Source organism: Haplochromis burtoni, unplaced genomic scaffold (assembly GCF_018398535.1).
Source record: "Haplochromis burtoni strain Fernald_Lab_line unplaced genomic scaffold, NCSU_Asbu1 Contig_237, whole genome shotgun sequence".
Taxonomy (NCBI): Eukaryota; Metazoa; Chordata; class Actinopteri; order Cichliformes; family Cichlidae; genus Haplochromis; species Haplochromis burtoni.
Window position 1 is genome coordinate 945355 of NW_024582598.1, and position 24509 is coordinate 969863.

At 39.2% G+C, this 24509-nt stretch overlaps 2 protein-coding genes and 1 pseudogene across 3 annotated transcripts; all 3 read right to left on the reverse strand.

The window, feature by feature from the left end:
• Window positions 1-2335: 2335 nt before the first annotated feature.
• On the reverse strand, window positions 2336-5155 carry LOC102298367 (annotated as a pseudogene).
• Window positions 5156-11675: 6520 nt separating this feature from the next.
• LOC106633548 (B-cell receptor CD22) lies at window positions 11676-15890 on the reverse strand. 2 transcript variants are annotated; one of them, XR_006055163.1, is made up of 9 exons: window positions 15617-15890; window positions 15264-15323; window positions 14367-14750; window positions 13752-14057; window positions 13418-13678; window positions 13105-13180; window positions 12918-12960; window positions 11800-12089; window positions 11676-11703 (listed from the first exon to the last, which is right to left on the reverse strand). XR_006055163.1 is itself a non-coding variant. In XM_042227001.1 (8 exons), the coding sequence occupies exons 1-8, from the start codon at window positions 15675-15677 to the stop codon at window positions 11856-11858; spliced, it is 1425 nt and encodes a 474-aa protein (XP_042082935.1). In that variant the 5' UTR covers window positions 15678-15890; the 3' UTR covers window positions 11744-11855. The 2 variants fall into 2 exon arrangements, 1 of the variants encoding a protein (XP_042082935.1); XM_042227001.1 differs by lacking the exon at window positions 11676-11703 and having other exon boundaries at window positions 11744-12089.
• Window positions 15891-20110: 4220 nt separating this feature from the next.
• LOC121815535 (myelin-associated glycoprotein-like) lies at window positions 20111-23700 on the reverse strand. Its single transcript, XM_042227002.1, has 7 exons — window positions 23602-23700; window positions 23377-23494; window positions 22885-23268; window positions 21500-21805; window positions 21146-21406; window positions 20994-21075; window positions 20111-20883 (listed from the first exon to the last, which is right to left on the reverse strand). The coding sequence occupies exons 2-7, from the start codon at window positions 23450-23452 to the stop codon at window positions 20838-20840; spliced, it is 1155 nt and encodes a 384-aa protein (XP_042082936.1). The 5' UTR covers window positions 23453-23494; window positions 23602-23700; the 3' UTR covers window positions 20111-20837.
• Window positions 23701-24509: the final 809 nt, after the last annotated feature.

Here is a 24509-nt window from a genome sequence, read left to right on the forward strand (position 1 = left end):
TACACCACTACAATCTAAGCAAAAGAAATATATTAGCGTATTTAGTGACACAAAAACTGAGTATTTCAAAGATTGGGGCCCTTGCTCCACCATTAACACTTTTGATTTGAAAAACATTCTGGGACACCCTACTGCCCAAAGTCCACACCACGACCACTTCATATCGGTTTGACTGGAAATAACTAAAACATTAATTTAATGGGTCATTAATGAATTTCAATTGGAAATAATAATTTTAAAATAATAAGTAATATTTCCTCTTTTTTTCATTTTCATCCATTCTTGACAGTTTGTTGCATTTATTTAATATATTTGGCATCTTCCATACTTAATATCCAGTCTTTTCATATTTACAGTTGACCTGGCATTAATCTGGGTCTATTCATTTATTACAGATTCACAATAAAACGTGGCCTTTGAGAGCACAGTTGTATTTATTTTAACGCAAGTGATTAACATCTGTGAATTTTCAAAACGCCTGACGTATAAAAACTATGGTAACACAACGGTGTTCAGGTTTTTCTGAATGAAACTAAAACCGTAAAACTCAAAATCTAAACACTGGTAAATAAGATCTCCACAGTGCAGTAAAAGAAAAATAACTAAATAAAAGTTTGAGTAAAATGAGACCATCTTTAGAACAGTTACAATAATACAGTTAACAATGCCCATGAACGTCACATTTCTCCTGTTGAACATTGATGTGTCATTAAAAAAGATCATTTATGTGTCTGCTAAAAACACAGTGAAGTGATGGAAATTACACAGTCTCCTCATATTTGACATATTCAGAAAAAGGGAAAACAGTCCTCCGTTTTCTTTGTCATGTTTTGGTTTCACTCATTTCTTCTGCACTTGAGCGTAGACACACTCTGCCCCATCACATGTCTGTGTTAAGCTGTTTGGAGTCTTGCACACTTTGACCTGTGAATACACCAAATCCTGCTGCTGTGTGCTCTCCTGCACTGTGTCTAAAGAAGGTCTCTGCTTGGAGAAGTCAATCTCTCCATAATGGACGTCTTCATTTTCTGCTGTTCTGGCTGCTTCTTGTAGAGACAGACTGTGAAATCAAATACACCAAACTTGAGATATAATGAAGAAACGTTTCTTGAAAAATTGCTGATGATATAATGAGACGACACTAAGAAACAAATATGCTTTTGAAAACAGCCACAGCAAGCCTGTCTTTTTTTAAGTGCAGTAACTACAATCATGTTCACAACAAAAAGTTAGTTTTCCTACCCATGTCTGATGTGAAGGTCGATGTGCTGATTTTTGTTGCCTATAAAAAATATAGACGCTCTCTTAAATTTTCAGAAGTATACAAAAAACTCCAAAGGAATCTGCCTGAAACATTTTCTACAAGTTTAGTTATGTTGATTTGACAAGTGTGGAATTAACTACATAACTTAGACACTCACAGGGGAAAAACGATAATTTTTCAGACACTCAGGAAGAATGAATTAACATAACATCTTGTCATGTGGCAGCTGTGTGGAAGCACGAACACGAACCCAAGTGCAGGACTTCAGAGAATAAAGTGAACTGAACGACACCTTTATTGCTGGAATTCATATACCTGAGAACAAAGTACAAAACTATAATGCAGCATGGCTCGGACCAGGAACTAAAACTAGAAACTAGACAAGGGAACTTGAACACAAATCACGCAACATGTAAAAAAAAATAGTCGAAAATGTGACAAAGAACAGAGTCTCAAGAATCTGAAAATATCTACACAATCAAGGCAGAGAGGACACATCTGGGGAACACACGAAATTAAGAAAACTGAGAAGAAATGAAATATTTTCACATTAATTTGAGAGTCTTACCAAAACACAAAAACCATAATGGGAGTATGATGAGCCCACTGATCCCACCTACAGAAGCCCACCATGATGAAGGCTGTTCTGTTACTACAGATATAAAAAGTAACAAGTGAAAAAAAACATTTTTATTAAATATCATGTTTGTCACTGTGTTGAGGCTCATCTAAAGTAGCTTATGAGGTTCAGGGTGCTGTATCTGTTTGAATCTACTTACCATTAACCAAAGTTGGTTTCACTGTCAGATCAATTCCTGATTTCAAAAAAATAAATATGCAGAAGATCATGTGCAATAATGTATTATTAGCACTTTGTTTCTACTTTCTCTGTTTGCACTGGAATTTTAGAAGGACACCATTAAGCTCTTACAACCTGTTTGCAATGCTCTTATTTCTGTGAATATGTTTATTCTCACCAAACTTTCTTTGTTAAATCCAAACCTGTTAATCATAATTCTGCATACATTTTATTAACATAGTTGATTCTTGTTCTGCTGTCTGTTGGATGAATCTCTGCTGATGTCTGATTACCCAGATCATTAGTGGCCACACAGTAATAAACTCCTCCATCTGTTACATTGAAGCTGTAAATCTCTCCTTCAGATACTTTCACAGCTCCATCTCTGCTCTTCTTGACCAGGTGAAGCTGCTGACTGGAGGTTTGGCTCTGCTGGAGCAGGTCAGGTTCACCCAGCTGCCTGCTGACACCAAACCTGATGGACTGATGGATACTGAGGTGTCTTTAGGAGCATCTGAAGAAGAATATTAACACAAATCCCTATTATTCATTATAAATAGCTGACTTCCTATAAATGATGATATGTTGACAGGATCCAACAACAAACTCTGATTGTCTTACATGAAACACTGAGAGTCTCTTCTGTCTCTGCTGTCTTGGTGTCTTTTCCTTGGTTCACAGGATATCTGGCAGAGCAGTTGATCTTCTTTCCATCATGTGTGTCTGACAGAGTGATGTTCTGCTGGATTTTAGTTGTAAAGCTTCCATCTGTGTTTTCCTCTGTTTTGTTGTGAGAGTCTTGTTGGAGATTCCAGGTGAGTTGAGGAGGGGAGTGTGGACAGGGAGTGAGAGCTGAGCAGGTTATAGTGACAGACTCCTTCTCCTTCAGATCACCTGGGGTTGTAATATTGGGCCTCCAAGGAGAATCTGTGGTTTCAAAGATGTTGCAAATACATACAAATAAATACAGTATATAATGCACTATATCTGTCTAATTTAGAATCATTTTGTCTTTTATTTATTTAAACTCTGCACTTAACACACACTAATCCAGTATACTGCAATGTACTGCACACTACACTTGTTATTACGAACCACTCTGTTGTCACATGTTTGCTGTTGCAGCGCTTCGGTATCAATTTTGAAATATTTTATATAATCATTTGTAATTTACTTGGAATGAATTTCATTGTTAACATTTTTTTTACTTGATTTTGATTTCAGATTACCTCATTAAGATATTTGTCTAACAATCACACAGTAGACTCGTCCACATGTTTATGCTTTTTAGCGTTTACTTTATTTGCACACACGGGTGCTGTACACAGTTGGCTGCAGCTCTACAGCTGCCAGCTACACACATCACCAAAAACCACTCTCAGGACACAGTACAGATTTTAAAGCCGGCGAGGCGTGATTGCAGATGCATCTGCCTCCCCTGCAGTGGCACTGCAGACCACACACTGCTTCACTGGGTGAATGGGTTAAATGCAGAGGAACTATTTCCCTACGGGGACTAACATGCACACTTTACTTTACACTTTACTTTACACCCGCCACAATTTATTTTGTTATCTTTTCATATCTAACAAATAACAAGTTTAATAATAAACATTTATGGACCTAAAAAGAGTGAGGCCTGTCAGCAGTAAACGTGTGAATGGAATGGAGAAGGGAATGGGAGAAGTTGGGGAATATCTAAGCACACTTTAAAAATCTGCAAAATGATCTTCATGCCTTCAGGTCAAACTGCAGTGAACATAGACAGTTCTATCAAACCTCAGTAGAGCTGGAAACAGAAAAGTCCATTCCTGTGAACTTATTTAACATGAAGTGAGACAGAGATTAAAACCGGCTTTAACTGACCAAACCTGTTTTTGAAAATAGTGAAAACTGCATCCATTCATTTACTTACATTTTACAGCCTGACTTTTTTGGAAAGACTTTTATGTAACACATGAATAATCTGTAAGGACAATCACTGATCCTACATTGCTATTTTTAGCTCCAAGAGATATTGTATGCAAAGAACAGAGAGCAACTATTTGAATGTGGGTTATTGTCATGTTAATCATTCACCTCTGACTGTTATTTGAAGAGGATCACAAGAAGCTGTTGCCTTGAATGGTTCACTCTCTACTCTGAAGAAGTATGTGTCTGTGTATGTGGTGGTTAAATTAGAAAAAAGAGTGGTGCAGTCTAGTGTTGAAGATCACATTGTGTGGATAAATGCCTAATCTATTTTTAATCCACACTCCAAAGATTTTTCTTATGCTGATAAATTTCTGTCCTTCTTTGCGTCTGAAGCTACATGGGATTTGCAAACAAGATCCACTCAGTGCTTCCAGAGTCTTTGGTGCAGTTATGGAGAGTGTTGCTTTAACAGTACAACCAGCCAACGCACCTGTAAATACAACATAATGATTAATCCAATCACACAACTGCACATTTTTAAACAAATCATGCAGTTATGGAGAGTGATGCTTCTTTTAGTCTACCAAAGCAGCTTAAATACAGTGTCATTATTAGCTGTTGATTCTATCTTCACTGACCTTTAAGATTTTCTTTGTTAAAGTTCAGAACGCAAAATGACTCCATGTCTGTGAATGACTGAACAAACAACTCACCTGGAACACAGGGGACAATCAGCAACATGTCGACTGTCACCGTGTTCACACACAGGAACTTGTTGAAACCCTGAATTACAAACACACATCACATATTTAATAATTTGAATTATGGATTTTGAAGAGATTTTTCATTATTCTTTAAAACATATTCATAATCCAGAATCTGTGCAGTAGAAGCTGTCGTTTTTTCATAAGGAACCATTGTTAACAGCATTTGCCGCATGAAATATAAAAACAGTAATAATAGAACAGGGTTTGTTTTTGTGAGTAAAACTGTCAGTGCACTAAAATAAGAATCACAAAATAAAAGCTTTCGTTTCATTAAATAAAAGTGTAACCCTGGTAAGATTTACAGCAATCAGAAGTACAGGGTTATTTGAATGCATCGTAGTTCTTGGCTGATAGCTTAATTTCCGGGCTTGCCCTGAAGGCATCATCTGCAGCTCGGTGCGCGTGAAGGTGTGGTGTAGGGCAGTGGTTCCCGAACTTTTTTCGCTGGGCCCCCCTTTGTTTTACAGAAAAATGTTCCCCCCCCCCCGCGCGCGCACACACACACGCACGCACTAACACATCCTCCAACCACACACACCCATATTTTGCTCAATTGTGGTTTATTTCACACCTCAAACATTTAGTAAACAATTAAGCAAATACAAGTAATCTGCAGGTAGTAATAAAATAAACTACTAACTCTTTTACGCTACGTCCGCACCTACACGGGTATTTTTGAAAACGCAGCTGTTTCGTCCACACGTAAACGGCGTTTCGAATCACCGAAAACGGAGATTTTTTAAAACTTGCGTTTACGTGTGGACGAGGAATACAGAGTTCGTCATGCAAAGTTAAAGGTATGTGCCTTTTTTCACGTCAGCTGTGCGCCACGTTATTGCTTACATGAGAGGAATTGCAGAATGGCAGATAGTCAGATTAACAGTATTTTGTCTCTATCTTCAGGTTTTACGCTTACATATAAACACGCAGTTACTGTCCCTCTATTTAGAAAGGCAGAGGCGTCAAGGTGTAATTATTTTACGTTCAGTTGTTTTTTTCCTGTGCAATAATATTCAACATTGCTGTCAATACATTTTTCAAAAAATGTCTCTCTGTGGAAAATGGGTTTAAAAACATAAACAGCTGTGGGATAATGTTTGTCTGTGATTTGAACCAGGGAAAAACTCGTGGCAGGATCAGCCTGATGTTATTTGTATCCCGCTGTAACTTTATTGTGGACAAAGTTGGACACCGTTGCTGCTGGGGAGGCCTTCTGTGTGTCAGGACGCCGACACGTTGATGCCTGCCTTACCAGGAGGGCGGTAGGGAAAAAACAAAAGGAAGCCCACCTGAGAGATACCTTATCATTTTCTTTTGCTACTTTTTCCCCGCCTGAGATTCAGGTCGTTTTCAGTTCTCAACCCAAGACAGTGGGTGACTGAATAAACTGACACCATAAGGAACTGGACACTCATATGTTATTTTCTTTTCTTTTTCCTTTTCTTTGGGATGTTGAAATATTGTGTGCTCTTTCTTGTCTTACATCTATTTTGATTGTTTCAATTATTTTTGTGATGCATTTGAGATGGTTACTGCATTTGAAGGTATCCCTACATTGAGGATGAGCAAAGGGAACTGATCCAAAGAAAATATATATATAAAGCAAACTTTGTTTCACAAACCTGTGGTTGTGCGTGTTATGTGGGTTGGAAGTCTTATTGCTCTTACAAAGTTGCTACTGCCAATCTCCTTCCCAAACCTAGATTCGGATATTGTAGACATTGCACTTGGGCGAGCAGTATAGATCATCTCTTTATAGATAGAGGGACACACGTTCAGGTTACAAAAGCATCAAATGTTTTTTTTTTTTACCAAACAAGTCCCAGTTTAGTCTCACAGTTTTAGAGTGAAATGAAGCAGAATTACAATAAACCCTGTAAACTAGTCATCATCATATCAGAAAGAAGCAAGCACTGAGAAACTCACTGACTAAAACACGAGATCCACTATGTTTGGCCTTCCTGCTTACAAGCCGCTGAAAGAGGAAGTGAGATATTGCTGTCTGTAATGCCAAGTGTCATATTTGGCTTTGTAAGTTCTGATACTTCTTCATCATCAGTGTGACTTTTTTCCTCTAAAAAACCTCAGATACTGATCAATACTGAATCATCAATACTAAATTGATGATTACTCATTTGCAACAATATCAAAACCACCTGTGCTGTCTTTTCCTCCTGCAGATGACACGCAGCTTTAGACAGGCAGAAAACCAGTTGTTCACAGCTGAACACATGGACAGAGACCACATTTAACACCACTGGGGCCTCAAGCCACTGGGACATACACATAAGGGGTCTCTTTTCAACTCCTTCATTTCTTAAGCCATACTGCTAAATCATCACCTGATTTTTTTTTTATGTAAATAATTAAGTCATTAGCAGTAATCTGTAGTAATTAGGGTAGCCAGTAAGAAATGTTCAATCGCCACATTTAATAAAAATGTTTGTTATGTGCATCAGTCTACACAGTTTGAAATCCACTCATATTTCAAATCTCATGTCTCCACATGCTGTGGTTATTCTGTGTTCTCTGTGCTTTCTCTCCCCCTTGTCGCTCTGCCTGGGCGGGGCTCACTGCAGGCTCCTCCCTTTGGCCCACGCACCTGGCTCTAATTCCTCAGTTGATTACTCCATGGCTATTTATGGCTGGGGCTTGGATCTTCTCATCGCTGGATGATTGTTTGAGACGCGTTAGTGTTAGTTTCTGTATTTCATGAGTGAGTTTGCCTTTTGAGATTTATCTCTCTTTGTGAATAGTAGTGATGTGACGTTCTGTATCGAGGCTTCAAAGCTTGTGTCGAGTAATTGAGGGGGCGTTTCCGCGATGCGCGTATCGAGGCTTGCTTCATTTATGGGAGGAGCTGAAAATGATGATGTCCGAAGCCTCGCTGCCCGGCTGTACCACGTGACTGGTTCATGAAGTGGTTCGAACTTTGCCGCGAGCTATGACAGCGATATAAACCCCTCAGACAAAATGTAGGTGTTTGATGGAGAGTTGCGGTTAGTGAGAGTTTGGAGGTTGAGGAGAGTGAGGAGAGACTGGAGCCAGCTAAGAAGAGGAGGATGTCCTCCCCTGTGTGGGAACATTTTGATCTTATATCTCCCAACAAGGTATGTAAATTTCTACAGAAGATGTATTTTCATAATACTGATGGTGCAATACAATTTATGTTAAGCTGTCTTTACTTTTGTACAAGGTGAAGTGTTTGCTATGTGCCAGGGAGCTGGGATATAACAACAACACCTCATCCGTGCTTAGGCACTACAGAGCTTTGCATGAGAATAAGGGGAACAGCGATTGTGGAGCAAGACCAGGTGAGCCATCAAATGCAATGATAATATAGCATGCAGTAATGTTACTAAATGATATAACAATATTATACAACTGTAACAAGTTACGTGTGTGATATTTATATTTGTGCTTTGTCTTTATTGTCTTTCCTCAGGAGAACAATCTCAAATAGATGAAGACCTGGTTAGCATGGTGATTGAGGACTCCCAGCCATTTAGCATTGTGGAGGACAAAGGATTTAAAAGATTTGTTAAATCATTAAATCCTAGCTATGTTCTCCCCACTAAAAAGGTCGTAAAAGCAGTGAAAATTTAGGTTTTGCAGAATAAAATGTGAACAGGCAGGACTGAGGCTCAAAGCCTCAGTGTGTAGCTGTCCATACCTCAACGTTACAAAAGCACAACCACTGTCTACACCCCAACCACACCTCACCTCACAGTAAATGATCATTTCCATTTTAAGCATTTCCAAATGATCATTTTCCATACTGCCAGTATATACACAGTATACTGCCATCACTACAATATAGATGTTTTACACACTCCTTTTGTTGTTGACATTTACAGGCTGTGTGCAAAAGGCCACACTCTTCAAATTCATGCCAACTAATATTTTTACGTCCAGTAGGTGTCCTACTAGAGCAAATGAAGCTTCAAGACGCTTTGTGCTGGGGTGAACCAATTGGATGAAAAGCTTCAGTGCTTCATGAAGCTTCATCTGCCCATCACTAGTGAATAGTCTCCCTGAACCTGCTGCCCACTTTCCTGCTTTGGATTGTTGGTGTGTGGATTTATGTGGTGGAGCACAAGTATGTGAGAGGACCTTTCCCTTCCCTCCCTGGACCCCTGGATCTTTCCCCCCACATGTATATATTTTGCGCTTGGTGTTGTGTAAATTAACTGTCGTATTGAACTTTGAATTCCAGTCTGCGCCTGAGTCCTCTCCCTACCGGTGACAGACAGGTGACTTACATTATGAACTTTTCCAAACAAAAGTTGTAACTTATCTTGACTTTATTGAACCTTCTCATAAGTAATAATCCTCTTTCTGTAAAACACCAGAAAACATTGAAAATATCAATATTAGTATTGTGTAATTTATACAGTTCATAATGTCATGAAGGAATTGTCATTTATCTGGGTCATTTGACCCAGTGTTTTGAGTTTTGTGTGTTTTGGTGTCATTTTTGTATTATGGTTTATGTCTTAGGCTCATTAGTAGTCTTTAGTTTTGTCTGTTTTGAGGTTCTTCTGTTCTCTGTTTGGTTCCTTGTCCATTAGGTTCCCCTTGTGTCTCTGTCCTCTGTGTCCCCCTCTGTGTGTTTGTTTTTATGCGTTTGTTTTACTTTGATAGTCTCCTGTCTGGTGGTTTAGTTTCTTGTATTTGACAGTCCAGAAAATATAATATAGTCACTCTACGTCTGACCAGGTATCAGTTATTCAACTTAAACTAAATTTCAGTACTGGCAGGCAAAGTGTTTCCAAGGCAACAAGGTAAAGGAATAATATGATGTAGTCACACCACGTGACAGATAGCGGCACTGTGATTCACAAAGTCTCTTAAACATTTATGCAGGACAGCAGTCTTCTACTACTTTATACTTAAACACTTGCACCTTTAAGGATATATGTGCCTTGCTGCTCTTGTTGTCGTCATCTAACACATTTCTAACAGTCTGTCCTCTCATCATCTTTCACTTTTTCTCATTTCCTCTCTTCACTTTTATCATTATCTGTCACATCTTCTTGATTACTATGTGACAAATCGTCTACAAGCACACAGACCTGTTAACCTGCTTACCAACTGTTTTCCGCCTGTGTGGTGTTAAGGCACACCAGAGGTCAAAGCAGAGTATAAAAGACCAGGTCAATAGAGAAACTGTAACAATCATGAAAATTGTGAAAGTTTAAATGAAGGCACAAAACGCACCTCTGTTTATGAAACTGTAACATTACAATTACAGTACCTTAGTTGAGTATGCCTAATGGCAGCATGTTAACATCCAGTACCTGAAATTAGGTTTAGGGTACGGATGTCACATACAGAAATATCATGATATTGCAGGTGTACTGGCTAGTTAAGCCATACATCAAAACATTTGCATCGGCTCACTGACCGTGTTTCATTTTCACTAACAAACAAACCCATGTATTGCCGTTTACATTCACTTGTATGTAAATAAATAAATATCTAATCATCCAGTTGTGTAGCAGCATTCATGCATGGAGACATCAGAAATAGATAGAAAGGTGATTTAAGTGACTTTGAATGTCTGCTCCAAGTATTTCAAAACTTCTGATCTACTGGGATTTCCCCACACAGCCATCTGTAAGGTTCTCACTGGAAAACATCCAGTGAGTGATGGGGGGAAAAAAACATGTTGATGATGCCAGACATTAGAGGAGAATTGGTCAAGCTACTTCAAGCTTACAGAAAGCTGAAAGTTATGCAAATAACCACTCACAGAAGAGCATCTCTGATAGCACAACATGAAGATCATCATGGAAGAATGGAGTGATCCTTGCTAATAACAGGTCAGGTTGTTGGTGGTGTAATGGATATTCAGCAGACTAAGCCACCATGTCACAATATTCAGATTATATCAGATTGTGTTTTTTTTAATAATAGAATGAGTTTTACTCAAATGCCTTCCACAGCAGCTGTGATACAAAATGTTGCAAAATTAAGAAAAATGTTTCCAACACCGTGTTAAATCTCTGCCACAAAGAATTAAGACTGGCAAAAGGGAGGCCAACCCAATACTAGCAATGTGTACCTAATAAAGTAAACATTGCACATCCCCATTTTTTAAATAAACAGTGTATTAGGAATTGTGAGGGTGTTAGTGTGATATTTACTGTGGGTTATAAGTAAAACTTCAGAGTAAAACATGATAAATTAATTTGGGAAGGTTAATAAATGTAAGAAGCTAATTTCATGCAACATTTTGCAGGTTTGCTTCTCCTCCAAGAACACAATATTTTGGCTCAATAAATGCAAAAGTATATTTCACTTGAATGCCAAGCCATTAAAGAGAAAATTTGATAACTGTGCATCATCTTCATTTTAGGAACATTAAAAATAAAATATATATGATAAACTTATGAATTGGGGCTGCGGCTGCAGTTATGCGGACACTGCACCGGTCGTCGTGGTGAAGAGGGAGCTGAGTGTAAAAGCGAAGCTCTCAATTTACCGGTCGATCTACGTCCCTACCCTCACCTATGGCCACGAGCTGTGGGTAGTGACCGAAAGAACGAGATCGCGGATACAAGCGGCGAAATGAGCTTCCTCCGAAGGGTGGCTGGCCTCTCCCTTAGAGATAGGGTGAGAAGTTCGGCCATCCGGGAGGGGCTCAGAGTAGAGCAGCTGCTGCTCCACATCGAAAGGAGCCAGCTGAGGTGGTTCGGGCATCTGGCAAGGATGCCCCCTGGGCGCCTCCTGGGCGAGGTGTTCCAGGCATGTCCCACCGGGAGGAGGCCCCGGGGCAGACCCAGGACACGCTGGAGAGATTATATCTCTCGGCTGGCCTGGGAACGCCTTGGTATTCCCCCGGACAAGCTGGAGGAGGTGGCTGGGGAGAGGGAGGTCTGGACCTCTTTGCTTAGGCTGCTACCCCCGCGACCCGACCTCGGATAAGCGGATGAAGATGGATGGATGGATGGAAACTTATGATAAATACACAAAAATACACGAAATGATAAAAAATAATAATAAATATTTTACTGGAGATAAACAGCTAATCAAACTTCACTTCAAAGTACCTTTTTAAAAGAAATATTGTATGGAAGTGCTTTTTCACCAACAGACACTTCCACACTCATTTCTTCTGCACTTGAGCGTAGACACACTCTGGGCCATCAGCTGTCTGTGATGGCCTGTCTCTGCTTTGAGTCTTGCACACTTTGACCTGTGAATACACCAAATCCTGCTGCTGTGTGCTCTCCTGCAATCGGTCTAAAGAAGGTCCGGGTCTCTGCTTGGAGAAGTCAATCTGTCCATAATGGATGTCTTCATTTTCTGCTGTTCTGGCTGCTTCTTGGAGAGACAGACTCTGAAATCAAACACACCAAACTTGAGATGTAATGAAGAACTGGGAGAAAACTCTGTTTGACTCAATCAGTGATATAATTTGATACCTTCACAGTAGCAACTTGATGCTTTGAAAGCAAGTAAAACACAAAAAACAGGACGTTTAATCGCATTTCATGTGAGTGAGGAATCTGCTCCGTCTCACCCCATTAGAGCACTTTGTCCTCAGACTGCTGGTTTACTTACTGGGAGGCAGAGTATTCAGCTTTCAGGCCACTCTTCTGTGGAACCAGCTTCCAGTTTGGATGCAGGAGACACACACCCTCTCTACTTTTCTAAGATTTTTAAGATAAAATTTTCTTTTTAATAAAGCCTATAGTTAGGACTGGATCAGTGACCCTGAATCCTCCCTTATTACACTGCAGTTGGTATAGTCTGCTGGATGATTCCCATTATGTTGCTTTTTCACTCACTGTGCGTTTATATGCCACTCTCCATTTAATTATGTTTAATCTCTGGCTCTCTTCCACAGGGTGTCTTTGTCGTGTCTTCCTCCCCTCAACCCAACCAGGTGCAGCAGATGGTGGCCCCTCCCTGAGCCTGGTTCTGCTGGAAGTTTCTTCTGGTTTAAAGGGAGTTTTTCCTTCCTGCTGTCACCAAGTGCTTGCTCATAGGGCCTCATATGATTGTTGGGGTTTTTTGTCTGTTATTGTAGGGTCTTTACCTTACACTATAAAGCTCTTCATGAAGCTGGCTTGGCGTTATATAAAAAAAATTTAACTGAATTGAAAAGACTGCAGTCACTATTGTGCAGTCATGTTAAAACCACAATAAAGTTCAGTTTTCCCACCTGTGTCTGATCGGAAGCTCCATGTTTGACTGACTTGAGCCGCCTAAAAGGAATAAGACAACTTTTAGCTTAACTGTAGAAGTAAAAGGGAAAAAAGAAATAATTATATATATATAAACAAAGTGATGAACAAGCTACTCACAATGCTAAAAAAAATATTAAAATAGGTTAAGAAACAGACACTTACCAAATGATGAAAACCAAACAAATAAGTGTGATGATCCCAAGGATCCCTCCAACAGCAGCCCACCACGTATCAGTTCCTAAAGAAACACATGTTGAGTCTTTCTGCTCGGTATACTCAGTGTTCATTCATATATGTCCAGCCTCCTTATTTTACTTTCCCCTGCTGTTTGCACTTGTACTTTGTGAAGATGTTCAACCGTGATGAACAGCTGAAAAGATTTATCCCATTCCTGATTATTTTGATCAATCTGTTATGACTAAAGTTAAACACAATGTTTAGAATTGAGCCTTTTCATCTATCATTCTACATTTACCTGAAATATTAAGATGAATCTCTGCTGATGTCTGATTACCCAGATCATTAGTGGCCACACAGTAATAAACTCCTCCATCTGTTACATTGAAGCTGTAAATCTCTCCTTCAGATACTTTCACAGCTCCATCTCTGCTCTTCTTGAACCAGGTGAAGTTGCTGACTGGAGGTTTGGCTCTGCTGGAGCAGGTCAGCTTCACCCAGCTGCCTGCTGACACCAAACCTGATGGACTGATGGATGCTGAGGTGTCTTTAGGAGCATCTGGAGAAATAAATTATATCCTATAAATCATGATATGTTTGCAGGATGAAAAAACAAACTCTGATTGTCTTACATGAAACACTGAGAGTCTCTTCTGTCTCTGCTGTCTTGGTGTCTTTTCCTTGGTTCACAGGATATCTGGCAGAGCAGCTGATCTTCTTTCCATCATGTGTGTCTGACAGAGTGATGTTCTGCTGGATTTTAGTTGTAAAGCTTCCATCTGTGTTTTCCTCTATTTTGTTGTGAGAGTCTTGTTGGAGATTCCAGGTGAGTTGAGGAGGGGAGTGTGGACAGGGAGTGAGAGCTGAGCAGGTTATAGTGACAGACTCCTTCTCCTTCAGATCACCTGGGATTGTAATATTGGGCCTCCAAGGAGAATCTGTGGTTTCACATCACAAACATATTAGAAATGAAGAGCACACTACACTTTATACATGTTTAAATCTTCAAACTTCATCCTGTGATCTCGTTATCCAAAATTCATAGATAATTTTAGAAATCAGATCCTGAGCAGAGCAAACATTATAAATAAGGAAATATAAACACCATTCAGGCTATTAAGACAATAATTGTGACTGTAATATAGTATATCCTCAACAGACATAGACAGAGAAAAAAAATCTAACAATCAAGAACAAACTACAAAATTATTGTTTGCTTTAACTATGAAAAAGCAAGAATTCGTTACCTCTGACTGTTATTTGAAGAGGATCACAAGAAGCTGTCACCTTGAATGTTTCTCTCTCTACTCTGAAGAAGTATGTGTCTGTGTAGTTTGTGGTTAAATTAGAAAACAGAGTGGTGCAGTCACTCTGACTCAGGTTCCCAGTAATACTCATTGGATAGATGCTAACTGCTCCACTACTGTTGAAGATCACATTGTTTCGATTACTGCCAAATTGGGATTGATTTTTAATCCACACTCCAAAGGTTTTTCTTGTGCTGATAAATGTCTGTTCGTCTTTGGGTCTGAAGCTACATGGGATTTGCAAACAAGATCCACTCAGTGCTTCCAGCTTCTTTGATGCAGTTATGGAGACTGCTGCTTGTTTTGTACAGTCTGCCAAAGCACCTGTAAATACATTTTATGGATTAAGTTATTCACACATTAATACTGTACTGTAGTCCCACCAAGACGTAAAGCATAATCTTTGATTAAATGATTCAATTACATTGATTTTTGTATCTGTGTGTTTATTACACAATCACAGGTTTTAACAGAGCTCATCTAGAGCTGAATTAGACATAAAGGGTTACTGATTATTTCTTTTTCTTTTGTCATGATTCAGTTTTTAAATTAGACATTAAAAGTGTAGTTGATTTAATATACTTTCTTTCTTTTTTCTTAAGCTGTAGGTGTTACAAGCTGTAGCTTCAGCCAACACCCTTTCAGTCATTTGACTTCTTCTTCTGTAATCATTTAAATTCTTGTTTTGTAAACAAACCAAAGAGAAATTACCAATTAAAGAATTTCAATTTCAAGTTAGGACAATAACAGTTGGAAAAAGTAGCTGTAGGGTCATTTTTTCTTCCAAATAAAATTCACATTTTAAATGATTTCAATATAAGTGAACAAACGGCTCACCTGAAACAAAGAGGAGAACCGATAACATGCCGACTGTCACCATGTTCACAAACTCCTTCCCTGCATTTTAACAGACAAACACAAAGACATCTGTTTATCTAATCATTCCACACATGAAGTTTTAAAACAGCCCCGACAAAGTTGTTTCACAGAGAACTTCCCCTATTTAACGACATTTTTTTTTTTTGGCGTTGTTTTTTTTGATTTTTTATTCCCCCGTTCATTTAAAACAACAACACAACTAAGTACAATTTAATACATATTACATTTAAAATTACTTAATGCGTCTTTCATTTAAGTAAAAGAATAAATAATTATTAGTTTTAGAGAGTAACAGTGAAATGTTTCCTTACCAAGTGAACGAGTGATTTCACAACGAAATGAGGGGGTTTTAGCACAGTTACAGTGAACCATGTAGCCTGACTGCTGTTAAAAAGAAGGAAGTTCAGAAGGAGAACATGCTCTTTAAGAAAGTGTCCTAAGGCCAGCCTGCTTGGTTGCAAAGCTGCTACGGGCATGGCATCACATGATGCTCTGACCGAAGCAGAAAAATAGTCACTTATCTGTCCTTCCTGTTAATATCCTCTGATAAAGAAAGTCAAAGATTACAACATTGTTAAAGTCTCAAAGTACTTAAAAACCATCAAAGAGCTTCTTTACTAACTTGAGTTATTCTAAGGTTTTGTGCTTTTATATTATATATTTATTAACATGAATGAAATTATATGTGTCATGTTTCACTAAGAGTGGATTCAAAGGAGCAAACCAACTCAGTTGTACAAACACGTGAAAAAGTTGATTTATGGTGAATTAAAGAAGGAAAATAGAAACACTTGGTGAGCAGGTGGAACGGGAAGAACCTGAGGAGAAAGGAAGAGGACAAAGACCAGTGATAAGCGCACACACAGTAACATTAGATTAATGGGAGCAGGCGGCTGGACGTTTGGGAAAGGTGCAGGAAGGTGATGAGGAGAAATCCAGGTAAGCAGGTGAAGCACCGGCGTGAAGGTCCGAAGTGAGGAATCCGTGCCTAACGCTGTTCTCCAGGGGGCGAACGGAGTAAACAGACGAGCGATCTTAGTAGGAGTAGCTCTGCAGAGGGATGAGGAGAAGACGAAGATTACAGCTGGAGATTCCCGGAATGAGCCCATTACCACAGAGCTGAAGCACAGCTGGCACACCGCTGTTCATCACCAGCTTGACGATGCCAAACACCACAAGCTGAACACCCCGAGAACTGCGGCCACACCCACTCACCCACCTAAAGAAAACAGGAAAAGCAAACCCCACCCATCTCGGATCCTTGCAATATCAACAGTAATTATACACACAAGTATTCTGAAGATGTATGGGCACAAATGATTAAAACTGGTTATAACTGAAAGCTTTAATCTCAACCTCCAGTTTAGGGATGGGTACCGGTATCCGGTGCCATTATGGCACCAGTTCTGACATAAACGGTAGTAACCAGACAGTAACCAGACCGAAAAGCAGCGCACATTTCGGTACTTTATTTTTTTTCCTGAGCATAAGAGTTATAAGTTATAAGATACAATCCAAGTCGTAACATTGCTGTATGGAGCTGCAGATTTGGTTGCAGGTTAACATAGCTGGACTGGCCATCAGGCATACCGGTAGTGATGTGCAGATCGATATTGAAATATCGACTCCTCCAATACCAGTTATTTATGTTCTAGAATCGATTCTCACATTAAAATATTTGAGTAATTTAGGGTAAATTTGTAGTTTATCATTAACAGGAACACAGTGGAAAGAAACTATATCATTCAGATTGTCTACATTGGAAGGAACTACTTCCTCTTCCGCCTTCCATAGTCATGTGCAAAATACAGCTGTATAAATGTGTCGCAGCACTTTGGCGTGCGCACTCACAACAATGGCTGAGCGTAAATGGAGTCATGTGCGGAAGTATTTTACCTCCACAAACAGCCGAGATGTGGTTTGCGATACATGTGGTTAAAAAGTGAGGTGTTGTGGCAACAACACTAACCTCGTCAAACACTTCAGAGTAAATCATATCACAGAATATAACGAGCGTATGTTAAGGGGGAACTGAAGAGGAGGAGTGGACAGGGACAGGTGCTGCTAGGGGGAGATAGACGTCTCTCATGGAGTCCTTTAGTGCTGCAGGCAGGCAACATTTTATTTCTATATGATGAATTCTGCATTATTAAGTGATAAGAATAAGTAATCTCATGTCCTGTAATCATGATGAAGCTACAATAAAAGATACAATAAATAAAATACGTTATTGTACAAAGTATCGGTATCGGATCAGTATCGTCGATAACACCCTGAATTTTACTTGGTATCAGATCGGAAAGGAAATCAGTGGTATCGCACATCACTACATCCCAAGCATTTGCCCAGTGGGCTGATGACTTTTTGTTGGGTTTTTTTTGTAACGGCATGAACAATGAGAGGTGGTGGATTGGCCAGATGCTGGCAGATGTGTAAAAATAACTCAGTTGTTTGGTGGTGGCTATGGCGGAGCTTCCACAAAGGCCAGCAGGTGGATGAGAGAAAGGGGAGGCAGGAGGAGGAGAGCCCCGAGGTGGCCGCCGGTCCGAGTGTCAGGTGAACTGAACTACAGGTAAGAAGTTATGACCTGCAGTCTATCTGGGTCAGATATAAACCAGGTTTAGGTGGAGTTTATTTTCGTTGTGCTGACTTTTTACCGTCAGTTACAATAACACGTACTGTGTACTAGCTAGCATGACGGAGTTTATTTATAGCTGGGTGGGTGCTATGATGTTACTGAAAGTGAACTTTATTTTATTCATAAGGTTAGTTAGTAGAGTTGCCAACGGCTCCTTAAAAAATGTAATGGTCCCTCATTCAGAGAAAATATTACGTGTTTCGTGTTGAGCTGAGAAGGGACACAGTTTGTCCCGTACTTTAGCTACAATGGAAAAAGACACAAAGCTGGATTTACTCTGTCGTTACGCTGCACAGCTGCCTCTTCTTCTCTCATTCTCTCCCCCTCCCTCTCCTGTTGCTACTTCAATCATGAAACTGATCAATGATCAGCTGATCGGCTTTTCTCTCTTGTTTGTTTATCGCCCACTTTGTGCCAGAAAGAGGAAACCAGCGGATGTCGCGCTAAACAACAGCAGCATGTTTAAGCTTGATAAGCTGTTTTTAGAATTTATTTGATATTAATTTCTAGTATCATCTGATGTTTGCTGGAGCCACAGCTGTAAAGCTGCTGGTCATGATGTCAGTTTGGATATGTGGTGAGAGGGAAACATGAAGATGAAACCAGGAGATGTCCTTACTGAATCATCAGAGCTGAACAGGTGATGGAGAAACAGGTTTACCTTTTAGGTGACATGAATGAGTTGAAGGGAAGTTATGAACTGTTTCTGAGAGACAAATTACACCAGGATCCTTTTTTTAAGTAGCTGACAGCTGGTAACTGTGCAGGGGCGGATCTAGCAAAGTTTTGCCAGGGGGCCAGGGGGGCATTAACAGGGAAAGGGGGGCACAAAGAAATACTTTTCTTTCTTATTCTCATTTAAAATATTTAGCTTTTATTAAATAATTATCTGAATCTTGCGAACAAAGTTTTTATCTGACTTAAAATGCATAGAAATCATACATATACCAACAAGACAGTGTGCATCACTGTCACAACAGCGTTTGTTTTCATTCAAAGGCTTTATGGCTTTAATACCTGGTGGGCCGGTCTCTAGTCAAAATGCCCGATTTTCTGTCCCAGTCCAGCCCTGCAGGTTAATACTGGCAGTGTCACCATGCCAGCTGACTGTATTTCATCATCAGCGAGTGTTGTTCTTTATACATCAATATTACCAAAGTTTATCATAAAGCAGCATAGAAAGTATTTACTTGCTTTCAGGTTTCATTCAAATGTTAGTCTTTTCATTTGTTTCCCCACTTTTTTCCTGTTTCAAAATCAAACACCAGTTTGTGAGAAGATTATCTTCTTTTTTTAATAGGCAGATAAAGTTTTGCATTGGCATTGGCTAATTTGCCAATTGTATGTTAGAAATGTTCGTATTTTAATATTCAAAAATGTTTTTGCCCAAAACATATATGCATTATATGTCAGTAAAAATACTAACAGTTGGTAGAATTTTTTTTTAACATCATCTGCCAATTATATCTGCCACCCTTTTCCAAATCTGTGCCCCTACCTGGCCCCCCCCAACAAAAATTTTCTAGACACGCCACTGCGCAAACCGAGTGCTGGTGGGTTGCCTGTTATCTGACCTGGAGCAACATCCCCCAAAAACCCGAAGAGGAGAGTCCTGGCCCCTAGCCCTGCCAGTGTAGCAGAAATGATGACGGATGATGATGGCAGCAGCAGCCGTTCTTCTCTGAGTGAGTAGCTTAATGTTGTTCGTGTGTAATTTACGTTGAGTAGGCTAACCACGTTATTACATTAATGCACGTAAGATGAACTAGCAACTAGCAACTAGGTTTTTGGACAAAGTTTGTGTTTTTCTTTCCATTGTTTAAGCACTGCTTCCAGCCAAGAGTGATACCATATATGCCCCATAGCTGCAGAAAAGGCTAACATTGTTATCTTTTTACAAAAAAAACAGCTAAACATGAGAGGTTTTAGGACAAAGTTTGTGTTTTCTATTCTTTAAGCACCAGTTTGAGCACCGTTTAAGCACCTGCACCGTTTCAAAAGTACCGGTTTGGCACCGGTATCCGATAAAACCTAAACGATACCCATCCCTACTCCAGTTTCCTCTCTTTAAAACTACATGTTGTGAAACACATGCATCCAGTTCACTCACAAAGTGGACCTTTAAAGAGGAAAAAAAGGTTTCTGCAATCAGTCGAAAATCATGAAATCAATAAAGATTGTTTTTATTTTTGAAAGATGACATGGACAAACACAAAGCAGAACAAACACACGACAACCAAAATCATCCAGGTCACAGTCTTTATCCATAAGTTTGCTAATGTCCGGAATTTACTTAATTCATCATTGGTACTATGAAGGTGATAATGTTTCTCTGTTGCTATTGTTAAAGCTATAGTAATGAATCTTTTTCTAAATATATATAATTGGCTAGATCAGTTGTTTTCATCAGTGCTTTTGTTTATTATATGAATTTGTCTTTAAGAGTTTCAAGTGTTACATGAAACTCTTAAAGTGTATTCTGTGGTTTTGTGGATGAATCAAACTGATCATGATGGTAGAAAAAACAAGTGCATTTACACATCAGTGATATGCTTTTTTTGGGAATTAGGATTCTGCCACCCAGTATTGGGTAATATATATTTCTTTAGCTTTTAAATGCTGCACAGTGGCACTTTTCAAAACCAGCAACAACTGCCTTTCTATCATGTGGCTGCTCGGTATGCTCTGTGCTCTACATTTGGTGAGGACACTAGTATTTACACCTTTCTTCTGTACTACCATTAAAACAACAGAGAATTTTAGAAACTTGTACAAGCTTTTGTTTCTTGCTAACCGTGGCAGTAAATGCAGGGATGTTTTAAGTTTTTACTTCCTTAGGTTATACTTCCTCATGAGACTTGCAGACACTTTAGTTGTTAGACTATAAGCTCTGCTTATCTTTCTGCCTCTGGTTTGTTGGGACGTCTCGATCTAAACCAGCTGAAAGAAAAAGGTGGGAACAAGTTAGAAAGGAGGAAAGCTTCTCATTTGATTTTGGTTACATTATAATTAATGCTGTAACTCATGTAAATACATTTGAAATGCCTCACCACTCAAAGATGACCAGTGTGCTGACAAGTATTATGATTCCCACAGTCTTCATTACAGTCATTTTCCCCCAGTGTTCATCACCTGCAATGCGACAGCACAGTCAACTCCTTGATGGAAAATGACTCCTCACAAATGCAATTCCTGTGTTTACCTTCAAACAGCAGCTGACTGCCTGCTGATATCTGGATGTCCAGATGATTCCCGCAGCTGCAGTAAAACAATTTGTCTCGATCGAGTTTGGTCACCTCAAAGCTGTAAACCTTTGTGTCAGCTTTGATCATCTCCAGTTTATCACCACTGGTCATGAACCAGACATAGCTGTCAACAGGAGGGTTTGCCTGGCAGGAACAGGTTAGAGTCACCATGCTGCCCACTGATACAGGACCAGTGGGACTGATCAGCCTGGGAGGGTCTGGAAGAGATTTTGGAGTGAATAAAGGTGCACAAAGAGAGAAGAGGCTCTTTATTAAGGTTTTCTCTAAAAGATAAGGCCTTCAAGTCCTACATGAAACATTGAGAGTCTCTTCTGTCTCTGCTGTCTTGGTGTCTTTTCCTTGGTTCACAGGATATCTGGCAGAGCAGCTGATCTTCTTTCCATCATGTGTGTCTGACAGAGTGATGTTCTGCTGGATTTTAGTTGTAAAGCTTCCATCTGTGTTTTCCTCTATTTTGTTGTGAGAGTCTTGTTGGAGATTCCAGGTGAGTTGAGGAGGGGAGTGTGGACAGGGAGTGAGAGCTGAGCAGGTTATAGTGACAGACTCCTTCTCCTTCAGATCACCTGGGATTGTAATATTGGGCCTCCAAGGAGAATCTGTGGTTTCACAACAGACACATCAAATTAATACAGGTATTATTTGGATTTTAGTACACAAGGCTGATAACCATTCAAATACAGTTGTGTACTTACAAGTGTGTAGTTTTTAAGCTTTGCGCTTTGAGGACTCATTGGCATAGAGGTGTAATCTCATTACATTATTTAATAATAATACATACTTGGGAACAATAATGTCTCAAAAAATAGCATTGTGCTCAATGGAAAAATAAACCAATTCTGATAAATTTGAGGAAAAATACTTTAAAGCTACTCAGTGATGGTGGTTCAGTTCACGCCACTCTTTCAACTCACCCTGTAAATCTTTGTGATTGGATCTTCAGCAGTGATGATGTTATTGTGCTGACAAAAACTACGTTTTACTCAAGTACTCAAACCACCTTCATTTTCCTGTGGATTTTTTGAAAATACAAACCTATCAATGAGGATCGCCATCTGCATTGATACATCTTATACGCCTAGAATTGAAGCAAATAAGTACTTGTGCTCAGTCCCTGTGAAAACAATTTAGGCACACTAAAGTAATCCGATTGGTCCCAGATGACAGAGTTTTGCATTTCATATTAAATCTACTCTTAAATATATAATCGAGCTTCATTATTGCACCTCACATGCTCTGGAGAAAGTTCTGTGCTGAAACACACGAGTACATTTCTGCTATCAGTTGTTGACGCTGGAATACAGTCACACCACCACAGTTATTACTTTTAAACTGCAACCTCTTTTCTACAACTGAGATTTGATGATTATAACATTTCTGGGCTCATTTTAGGGCTGTAAAATGTGGATCATATTTCTTTCCAGCCAATCATGCACATTGGGACAGGGTACAACAAACACAAACACTCTTTGTGAAGTCGAGGTGGTGTCATCTAAATAAATAGACATATGTTCTGAATTTCCACATTTATACCTAGTTCTTTTCTTGGTTATGACTCCAGCACAGCATTTTCCCTCTCTCTACTCTAACTTTCAGCCCTGTGATTTATGATGATGATTTAAAGTTTTCTATAACAATATAAATAATATAATTTGTTATTTATTATAAACTCTCTTACCTCTAACTGTAATTTGAAGATGATCACAGTAAGCTGTCGCCTTGAATGGTTCACTCTCTACTCTGAAGAAGTATGTGTCTGTGTACTTGGTGGATAAATCAGAAAACAGAGTGGTGCAGTCTCTCTGACTCAGGTTCCCAGTAATTTTCATTGGATAGATGCTAACTGCTCCACTACTGTTGTAGATCACATTGTTTGGATCTATTAAAAGTCTACTGTCACTTTTAATCCACACTCCAGCAACTGCTCTTCTCCCATTAAAAGCCTTTTCTGGTTTAGCTCTAAAGTTACATGGGATTTGGAGACAAGATCCACTCAGTGCTTCCATCTGCTCTGGTGTAGTGACGAGTAAAGCTGAATCCTCAGGACAAGCAGCCAGAGCGCCTGTGAATTTAGGAATTTAGTGTCTAGATTAAAATAATGTGGAAAATATTAGCATGCATGCAGATGTTCAAATGTTGGAGTAATGTCTCTGAAATAAAAACAACTCACCTGAAAGAATGAAGATACTCAGTAACATGTTGGTTCTCAACATGTTCACACACAGTGCTGCCATGACACTCATCATCTGACGTTGCAAACACAACTCAGTCAACAGGTCGACAAATTCCTAGATTTACATATTTTATACATAGTGATATATTCAGGCATTTATATTTATCCACAGGATGAATATCATTGTCACATATAATATGATAATGTGTAAAATCTACTTACCCTGAAAGTCAAACCAACAAGGATCTCTTTTTTGGCTTAAAATGATAAGAAGTAAAAGTATCATACACGCACTTATACACACACTCCACCTATCAAAAAGAGAAACAATAAGGTCTTGTAATATTTCTGCAAATGTGTAGCAACTTTGGGATTTCAGCTGCCAAAGGGAAATAATGAAAGAAAGAATTTCCCTTTGTAAAATAAAAACCCATTTTGGGACTCAGTATGATGACCTGAAAGAATGTAATTCTGCATTAAAGCAATCAAAAAATCACAAAGCAGTCTTATAAGCTGTGCCTTCTTTATGTAGGGCACAATACATACATTTAAAAAAACAACAACTTTGTTTAAGCTGCACACCAACATAAGCAACCAGTGCATTATTAGCTAACCAGACAATTTCATCTTCCTGTCCTCGTGGTTTTCATTGTTTGTCATACAGTCACTGTGTCACCACAGTCAGTTTCTGCGTTGTTCTGATAAGAGCACAGCTACAAGTGCTAGAAATATCTTGCAATATGTCAACTCGTGTTTTTAGTCATTTATTTATGTTTCTTCTTTAAAATCAGTTCCAAAGATGCACAGTTTTTGCAGCTACATGTTAGCCTGATTGGTCAGTCTACATCACGCATGCCCTGAGATGAAGATCCATTTCATCTCATTAAAGAATGTTTTTTAGTGTCTCATTATGAAAGTCTGTGTAAAAATAAATGGTGAGGCCTTGTTTGGAGCAACAACACCAAATTATTTTTTAAAACTGTAGGAATCTAGGATACTAATACACACATGCCCTTTCTCTGTGGGCTGGAACATAAAGGTGGATTTCTGTGCCTAGACTTCAAAATCAACTTGCAGCTGATCCCACAAATGTGGAGCAGTGACTGCATAAGCTCTGATATCTTTTAGTT